At 45.1% G+C, this 10,146-nt stretch overlaps 1 protein-coding gene across 1 annotated transcript; it reads left to right on the top strand.

Moving 5' to 3' along the window:
* Nucleotides 1-1,137: 1,137 nt before the first annotated feature.
* Nucleotides 1,138-3,524, top strand: ras-dva1 (ras-related protein ras-dva). Its single transcript, NM_001011503.2, has one exon. The coding sequence runs from the start codon at nt 1,380-1,382 to the stop codon at nt 2,013-2,015; it is 636 nt and encodes a 211-aa protein (NP_001011503.2). The 5' UTR covers nt 1,138-1,379; the 3' UTR covers nt 2,016-3,524.
* Nucleotides 3,525-10,146: the final 6,622 nt, after the last annotated feature.

Genomic DNA, 10,146 nt, shown 5'->3' with positions numbered 1-10,146 from the left:
TTTCCTAAATGTTAAGGTCTTTGCATGCCATCTTAGAAAACAACAGCTGCCCACAACTGCTTCTTTTCATTTCCAAATCATAAACAAAAGACTAAGCAAAAATATAAATAAATCGGTTTTTCAATTGAAGTTAAAAGTTTTAAGTTCTGATGGGTCTGTAAGAGTCGGGGACAGGTACCCCTTCTCAATACCCATAGTTCCGACTCTTATAAGAATATCAATAGGTGGAAATACTCAAACCCAAGTAACTGGCACTGGTACAGGAACATATTGTTTACAGGGTAACCCTTTTGAAATATAAAATAACTAAAGTGGTATAAAGGTGATACCTTTATTTATTTTTTTTTTAAAGGTTGGTTTTTATTGACAGCAATAGAATAGGGTAGAAAAGAGGGAAAAAGAGAAGAATGGGAGAGAAAATAGTCATTATATTGTTGTGGCTGGGTGATACCTTTATTGGCTAAGATACCCATAGCAACCTTTCAGAATATTTTAGTTCCTTTTTCAAGCTGATTATAAGAGTTCTGGAATTCTGTTACAGAACTCTGTTTCCCAAGAGGGGAAACAAATGGTTCCACAGAGTTTTCTGTGTAATATAATGGGGCACAAAAGGTACGTAGCCCTGAGGTGGTGAGGCTGCATCCCACAAGCACAGCTAACAGCTCACTGCCAGTACTTCACTGCCCACCTCAGGATCTGCACAAACGATACAGAAGCTTTCCCCACCCACTCTGCTGCTGCCCCGCCCCTCCTGCCTTCTGATTGGCAGATTGGATACAGACTCTCTCCTCTTCTCCACCGAATTACAACAGAAAGGAAAAAGGTAGAAAATGCTTTTCTCCACATGACTTACTTTATGTGCGCTCTGCCCAAGCTTGTGTGCATTCTCATAATAAAAAAACTTAAGGAACATGAGCAGGAAACAGTTGCGGCTCATTCCTCTGGCTGTTAGTCAGACTGTACACAGACACACGTGTCCAATGACAAACCCCGCCCCTGGCTCAGGGCCACTCAGCGCTACCAATGAGCTTTGTGCTGGCTTTGCGCTGATTGGTTGGAGCTTGCCGGGGGTGGTGTATAAAAGCAGAGGGCTGAGCCGCAGTGTGCATAAAGCTAAGGGACACCGGGCTGCTATAGTTTATTCTCTTGTGCTCCCTTGGATGCATCTGAGCGCACAAAACCAAGGCAACGAATACAGAGGAAAGCAAAGTACGTCTGTTCAGCAGCACTTACACAAGGACAAGACTACGAGCAGTTCGTATCTAAATCCCCCTGATAAATCATTTATCAGCACCCTGGATAGCGCCGCTGGATCCTTCTCTGCTCTCAATTGCCCAGTCGTTCCAGGCGCAGAGCGCAGCGCACACTCCAAGCCCAGCATGTCCCTGTCTGTGTCCCCAAGTGACACTGTCCGCTTGGTGTTCTTTGGAGCTGCCGGGGTCGGTAAGACTGCCCTGATCCAGCGATTCCTCAATGACCGTTTCGATGATCGCTACCGGCGCACAGTGGAGGAGATGTACTGCCTGAATCCCGAGCCTGGGGCGCTCCAGTTGCGCATCCAGATCCTGGACACCAGCGGCAGCTACTCCTTCCCGGCTATGCGCAAACTCAGCATCCAGCAAGGGGACGCCTTTGCCCTGGTCTTCTCTCTGTCAGAGCCGGACTCCTTCCAGGAGGTGGAGAGGCTGAGGAGTGAGATCATCCAGGTGAAAGGAGACGCAGAGGTGCCCATAGTGGTGGTTGGCAATCAGATGGACTTGTTCCCTGGGCTGGAGGCTGGCCAGCAGGTGGATCTCCGGGCAGCTGCCACCGCAGAGTTGGAATGGGACTGTGGCTATGTGGAGACCTCGGCTAAGGTGGACTACCGAGTGTGGGACGTGTTCCACCAGCTGATCCGCAGGGTCAACTCACCTGCCTGGCTGAGCCCAGCCCTAGAGAGGCGCAGAGCCAGTGCGCAGCCAGAGGCAAACAGGAGCCAGCAGCGCAGGAAACCTCAGAGCTGTACTTTATCCTAAAGCAGTCTCATAGGAATGGATCTCCATCTCTGCAGGCCCTGTACCAGCAGCTGAAACTATGGCCTCTCCAGCCCCATTAGTGTTAGGGCCACTTGGTACCCAAAAAGCCTTGGGTGTCCATTGGAATGATTACATGGGTGGGACATTTCCGAACAAACCACTGGCGAACAATGTTCCCTCTAAGGTGTGCGCTTGTGCGCTCAAACAGGCACAGTGGGTGAGGAAAACTGTATCCTTGTGCAAATCCAGGGGTGCTAGCTATTGATATTCTTATAGACCATCATACAACTATACTAGCATAGGTATTCTCCTGTACTAAGCACAATTAAGCAGGAACAGTCCCCTTGCTCAAGTTTGCTCATAGCCTGTACAGAGAGATGCCATAAAACTATACCAGCAAAGGTTTTTACTATAAAGCAGGAATGTTTCAGGTTAGTTCGCCTTTAAAGAGTGTGTCCACTAACTTGTGTCTGTGCTGTGCATGCAAAAATGTGTAATTTTAAAAAAATGTGAGTATGGGTGATGCTGCGCACACATTTGTACACTGCTCCTTAAAAGTTCCATAATAATTCTTTTGCACACAGACTAAAGTAAATTAGAAGGAACATTGCTGGTGAATGAGAGAAGGCATCCCTGCCAACCTGATGGCACTTACTACAAGTGCACAGTGAGAGAGTGCCAAGTCTCCCAGCCACAGAGACTGGACCAGCCGCACTGGTGGATAAGAGAAGCCGTCCCTGCCAACCTGATTGCACTGCATACGAGTGCCAAAGTGAATGCCAAGTCTCCCAGTCAGTCACAAAGGCAGGGCTGTGCTTGCACAAAGCCACTCTAGGGATAAGAAATCGGAAACAGTTACTCTAGGAAGAAACAGTAGTCTGTGTTGCAAAATATTTGCTCAGTGTGTAAAGAACTGGTTATATAATCTGGGTGGGACACTACACGTTTTTTATACCCCGTAACACCTGATAAAGAAAATAGACCTACTGTATTTGCCTAAGGTTGCGAATGAATGCTATTTATCAGCCGACTGCTTGGTACTGTAGAACAAGAGCTGATACCTGGCCTTCCTGCCCCCACAGGAATAAATGCTCATTCTAAAAAACTGTGGGTCATGTGGTTGCAGCCCTAGTGTTACCTGTGTTAGTGAATGAGCTTCTTGTGCCAAAAACATCATTACCCCTTGCTATAATTGGATGGGGGGGCAGTGTCTTTTATAATTTATTTTACATTGTGGAAGAATAATGACTGTCACAGGCAGAGATGGAAAACCCGTGGTTGTCAAGATGTTGCCCAAAACCCCCCATGGGTCACCCAAGACTGTTCCAAGGACAATGCTACAAGGCTGTTATATCAGGGACCCTGTGCTTATATGCTTCTGATACATTCACCCGGTTTGCACTTTAATACTAGTGTTGCTTTGTGAAGGGGAAGTTAGAACTGTTATTACTGCACACTTCTGTAACGTTTTACTTCTGTCTGTAAATAAAAACAATGCTTTGTATTGAACTCACTGTATATCTTTTTTTCCACTGAGAATCCTTCTCCTTGCAGTTTGTGCTGGCCATGTCAGTTATAGCAAACAACATATATTTTAGATATATTTCAATAAGAAACAAAGATCTTCCAAGTAAAATACATTACATATATATATATATATATATATATATATATATATATATATATATAAATATATACTGGTATGGGAAACCTGTTATTCAGACATATCCAAAAAGAACAGGCCTGGACTGTGGGTTCTGGGAAATGCTAGAGGGGCTGTTGTAAGATGCCATAGACAGTCACTATTTATTGGGCTGGTGGGGGCTGTTTGGGCCTCTGTGTACTTGGAATGCCAGGGACTATTTTGAATCCCAGTCCAGACCTTAAAAAGAATAAGGAATAACCCAAGTCCAAAGCATTCCTTTTTTTTATTTCACCTTTCTACCAATCAAGAAGGCAGGTTACATTGTGCGTTCCAAGTGAGCAAGCAAAGCAGTTATAGGTGCATAGAGGCTATGTCCCTTTGAAACAATGTTTGGGGTGGCGGGGAGGGGTGCGGATGGGGGGGTGTTTGGGGTGGTGGGGGGGGTGTTTGGGGTGGTCACCTAATCATGCATGGGGAAAAAAAAATACCGTCAAATACCGTGATATAAATTTTTGGTCATACCGCCCAGCACTAGGCAAGGTGTAGAGGGGGGGCCGCATTGCTAGTGTAGAAAGCGCAATTGTGCACTAAGAGAGCCAAACTTCCATTTTATAAACCGGAAATGCAGCTCTGTAAGTTACTAGGAGTGGCTTTATGCCGTCCCTTGTAACTTTGGGTCATTGCCACCTGAGGTGAGTTTCTCAACTTGCCTATTGGCAGCAACTCCCCTGACCATGGGAATACAGAGTTGCTGCCTCTAGGAACCAGACAGCGGTGCTTTCTTGTCCCTTACACTGGTAACCACCAAGCATTTAATACCTTGGGTTAACGAGAAGAAAGATACGCAAAGAAACAGTTGTAAATGGTCTCAGAATATTAGTATTTACATCCAAGTAAGCAATAATTCTAACATGATCTTCCCCTTTAAAACACAATAGCATGCATAAGGCGGGGGCAGCAGGGGGGAAGAGTGGGGACCCCTGGGGTAGCAGCCCAGTCTGACACTGCCATTGCTCCATCTCCTTTGCATCCCCTACTGTCAGGCACTAATTGTTGGAAATGTGATTGGCATTCATTGTCGAACTGGGACCCACCAGAAAACCTTAGACCATGGGCTCACTCTCCAAACTATTTTTTCTCCTTTGATCACTCAACCACTTAATTCTCCAAGTCTCTTTTATTTACACGCTAGCAAATATCCTTCCATTTATTTCTCCTCTTTGTTCTCATTCAGAAATAGGGAATGACTGTAAAGTAGGCCAAATGGTTAGGAGCAGGAGGGCCCACTGACCCCTGGGCCCACCGGGAGTTTTCCTGGTATCCTGGTGGGTCAGCCCAACACTGTTTGCATCTTCCATGTATGGGGCAGCACCCAGCTGTGATATGGGTCACAATACCCTTTCAGTAATGCCTGTGAATACAAGGTGCAAACAAATTGCTGGGCAAGGTTTAATACAGGTTTTGCTGTCCTAACAAGGATGGCAAACCTGTATTGTCTGGCTGGCTGATGGGTGTAGTGTAACTTGTGTAATTCCCATTAGCCCATCCATATTTTCACCATCGGCATATATGAAAACTTAAACATTTAGAACTATCTACATATATTTGCTGTGAACACGGTCCCATGATGTCAGGTTCTCTGGTGGGCCCAAGGAGGTCCAGTCTGACAGTTCCTTTAGGTGTGACTATACTGTGGGCCCCACCAATGAAGGAGTCATGCATTCAGTTTCCAAGATAAGGATGTTACTGGTGTGGAACTATATACACAGATGTATATGGCATTTAGTATATACTGTATATATATCATTACTGAACTTTCATGAACCCCTGTTTGCTCCACTTACTTACTGGGGTCTCAAACATAAGTAGATAATGTTGGGTGTTAGATCACCAATCTTTAACCTACACCCCCCAGGGTCAGACTGGGCAGCCCCCTATGCCCCAGGCCTGCTCTCTCCACTAACTGCAGGCACCCAACTATTGTGGCTGCAAGGGTGAAGGTGGGTACACGGTGGGTTGGAGGGGGTTTGATGTTGTGACTGGGATGAGGGTAGGGCTCTTTAGATATATGTCACCGGGGCTGGGGCAGTCACGTTAGGGGGAGATGAAGGACAAGTTTTGAACTGGGCAGCTCATCTAAAAACTGGGATGTCTGGTTCAAAACCGGACAGGTGGAAACCCTAGGTGGGGGCCCCCCCAGCTGCAGTCCCTGTGGGCCCCAGACATCCCAGTCTGACCCGGGTGCCCCCTCCAGCTCCTATAAAACTAATATTTCTAACATGCATCAATAAACCTTGGGTTGGGCATCCCTATGAGCAATGAGGCATTCTGTATATTTCCCAGATACGAGTTATCACTTTATTGTGTTGTGGTTTATATCTGATAATAATAATATAAAACAAATAAAAGTGGATTTCCAGCTGTTGTGAGATACAACTCCCGGAACCTTAATCACCACTTTATTTAAGCCTCCCCTTCTGTTATTGCTTCCTAAGAAGAACTCTTCAAGGGCTTTTAAATGGAAATTATAGTCATTATCAGCATAATCCATTTTATTTTTCCATCACATAATGTTCCATTCCTTCAACTTCCTGGGTGAGCAGCAGGAGTATGTGCGAGGGGGCTGTCGTGGCCAAGTGGGCAAAGAGCTAGGGCCAAGCAGGGAGAGGGAGGGGGAGGGGCACTGTTGTGGCGAGCCTGTTCAAGAACTGAGGAGAGGGTACAAGTGCAGTGTCGGGCTGACCCACCAGGATACCAGGAAAACTCCCCGTGGGCCCAGGTGTCAGTGGGCCCTCCTGCTCCTGATCATTTGGCCTGCTTCATGGTCATTCCCTATTTCTAAATGGGAAGAAAGAGGAGAAATAAATGGAAGAATAGATGTTAGCAAGTAAATAAAATGGACTAGGAGAATAAAGAGGTCGGGTGAGGAAAGGAGAAAAAATAGTTTGGAGAGTGGGCCTATGGTCTAAGGTTTTCTGGTGGGCCCCTGGGGACCCAGTCCAAATCTGTACAAGTGGTATTTGCCTTGAGCACAAGAACCTCTTGGCGTGGGTTTGGCATTGTGTATTGCACGCATTTCTATCTGTTTCCTGCTGGGTGGTCTTTTGGATTCAAGGGAAAATGTACCAGGCCTGTAAGTGTGTATCTGTAAATTTATTAGACAGTTTTTTCTCTTACTGTGTACATTAAACATTCCATATTTGTAGCATTGGGCCAGACTAGGGCACTGTCATGGCAGCTTACAGAGAGAAGGTTTTCAACAGGTACAGGAAACATAGGGGCTATTAAATAGGCAATCATAGCTCTCATTGGCACCTCCAGCAACATTTTTTCATGCTTGTGTTGCTCTAAAAATTTTTTTCCATTTGAACAGGTATAAAAGACTGGGGATCCCTGCTGTATACAATATAGTTAACCACATCTTTGGTTGTTATTTTTATGCTAACAACTGTGAATACATGAATGACCACTCCCAGCATCCCTCCAACAGGGAATAAAAAAGCCACAATTGTGCTCCTAGAATGGATAATAATATTTGCTCCAGTGATTCCCATATAATAGCAAAGCTCAATGCGTATCTGCTCAGGGACAGAGAAAAATATTTTCACCAGATTATAACCTAGAGCAATAAGGTGCTTAATTGCCCCAGCAAAGCAAATATCTGATAGATTGCTACGGTTATTTAACATTCCCTCCTTGCTCATCACTTCCAAGGAAAAATTCTTCATGTTCCTTCAGCAGAAATTATTCCTTTTATTATATTTGTCCAATCTCAATTTGTGTAATGTCTTTTTTTTCTTTGGAATTATGTATTGACAGGTGTGTTGCAAACACCCCCCCTGTTACCTGCTGTATGCTTCTCTTGAATTCTTGGTATTTTTGTGTTTTCATTTTGCTATTGCAAGAGTTGTGTAGTGTTGTGAAATCCAAACCCAACAACCTCTCTTAAATTGCACAAACCTTCTTATAGGTGGAGCCCCTGGCCATCTGGGCACGTATGTCATGTTGTTGGCCGTTCGTAACCCTGTGATTTTGGTGACCATTAAAGTGTTTTGAGATCCAAGTGTGAGATAATGCAGTTTCTGTGTGAATTACCCATCTTTCAACCATCTTACAAGAGATTATATGGGATATGGTATCGCTTTAAAAGGATAAATCTGAGTACTGTAAAGCCTGTAGATCCAATGGCAATATTAACTTTAATACCTTATTCACTATAGATTTGGACTTTGGGTTAAGGATAATATCATCATAGCAGGTTCCTATGGTAACTGAAAAGTCAGGTATCAATGGCTTTATTATAGGGTAACTCAAAACCTAATTTTCCATAATAAAAGAAAATAGAATTCTTTATAAACATTATACATTGATTATGCAGTTGCCACAGTTTTAAAGTTATTTGTAAATATAATTGGTTTTTGGCCTTGGGTACCATTACTACTTGTCCCAGCTCTGCCTAGGGTAGGACTGCCCCATGGGAACATCAGGAACCAATGGAATGCAGGGCCATCTTTACATTTTCCTTGGAGGTGCGGCCTGATTGAAGTCAAGGGGCAAGTAGCTGTGTGGTGCAGAACAGTGGGGCGGATGGGAGGCAGGAAGGGCTTGGGGTGAGGAATTTCAGTGTTGTGGGTCCTGGACTTAGTTACACAGTGGGCCCTGGGTACCCCAGTCCAGGAGATATGGGAGGCAGGGTACTGACTGACAAGCCGTTTCTGTATACGTTTCTGAAAAATGTCTTATTCACAAAGGTTATGGGGACCCAACAAGTTCTAGTTACATCACTGTATAAAGGGGAGACGTTCCCTTTATAATTCAATTGATTCATTTCCTTTAGAAAACAGTCCCCTAGGAATGAGACAGAGACTACGTCAATCAAGTCTGAGAAGAGAAGCAAAAGAAAACAGTAAATTGCTGACAAAGTGTCACAGTTATGCACCACAAACAGGATTAAAGGAAATGCAATCAGGACTTATTAGCACATATTACCCCCAAGCCCTTGGGTAGAAAAACCAGTTCCTGCTCCCTTCCAGCCACACGTGCTCCACTCTCGTTCCTCTGCTAAATCATTTATCTGTTTTGATCTGCTAAGTTAGATTCTTTTTTAAATCCTTTTTAAATCACAGGCATATGTTGACCTAGCACGTCCGCCATTCGCTTTGGCGTGACACTGCACCAACCTCCCCCTGCCATTATTTCTTAGTTCTTTGTAATGTGCCGCTAGTATATCACAGCAGCGGCCATGCTTTTGCTATTCAAGCCACTAAACACCCACCGTTGCCACCAGTTTGTCCCCCTACACATGTAGCACCACTTGTTGTTCTGATAACAGTAGTGTGCATGGAGTAATGACAGTGTTGCACTATATCATGGTATGGTTAATGTGGTCCAGTGGCACAATATAGGTAGCATGTAAGGCAATGGTTTTTAAAAGGCTTTTTACAGCAGATTACTAATGCCTGCAGACCAACAGATACAAGTAGATATTATAATGAGAACCCTGCCTACCCACTCAGTTTAAGCACAAATATTACACATATATTTTCCTATTACTGAACATCTAAACAACACTGTAATTTGCACCACCTTAACTCTTGAGCTCTTATGTGCCATCAAAAATCACGGGGCCCCATATCTGCTACGTTAACAAGGCCCTAGTTATTAGTCCCCTGGGCCACTGCCAAGAAAGTAGTATGGAGTTTCAAGACAAACATGGCCACCCAAACTCTGCTTGTCCCCCAACAGCCTGCAAAATGGATATTTTCATCTCCAGGGTCATTGGGCCCATAACTAGACTCACCCCTGGCCCTGCCAGGTAGCAGCACCATGTGCTCTCAGGGGCTGCCTCAGGCAGCATTGCCCCACAAGTTACCAGGGGTAACTGGGGTAACATTAAGAGCTGAATTTTCAGTTATTAAACCTGAAATTCATATCTTCTAGTGCAGAGAGTAAAATTGTGCTCTCTGTACTAGCAATGTGCCCACCTGGACCCTCTCTGGTGCAGGAAAGGTAAGCGCTGAAGGTGAGGGCAGGGGCGGCTTCACAGGATCCCCCTCAGTGTGGCTCAGGGGTAGAATAGCCGCTGCCTGCCTGATTTAATTAGTCCACAATGCACAAGCCAGAACTGCACAGTAATCTTATTATGTTAAGCTGGCTGTACATGAGTAAACGTGTACCATACACGGGCCGATTGTAGCTGCCGATATTGGTCCCGTGTAAGGGCAACAACGACTGGCCTGCCCCACCGATATCTGGCCTGAAATTGGGCAGATATTGTTCGAGCAGGTTAAAAAATTCAGTTGAATTGGGGACCGCATCGGCTCGTTGATGCGGTCCCCGAACCGACTGCGCCCATTACAGTCGTTATAATTCTATCGTTTGGCCCCAGGGCCAAATGAGCGAATTAGCTGAAATCACCCTGATATCAGCCACCCGTAGGTAGGGATATCGGGAGAAGATCTCGCCAGGCGAGCAGTTCTTTACATG

This window comes from Xenopus tropicalis, chromosome 9 (assembly GCF_000004195.4).
Source record: "Xenopus tropicalis strain Nigerian chromosome 9, UCB_Xtro_10.0, whole genome shotgun sequence".
Lineage (NCBI taxonomy): Eukaryota > Metazoa > Chordata > Amphibia > Anura > Pipidae > Xenopus > Xenopus tropicalis.
This window is presented reverse-complemented; position numbering and strand designations above follow the sequence as displayed.

What these genes read in the sequence shown, in the direction of transcription:
- ras-dva1 (NM_001011503.2), top strand. Translation starts at nt 1,380, where the DNA reads ATGTCCCTGTCTGTGTCCCCAAGTGACACTGTCCGCTTGGTGTTCTTT.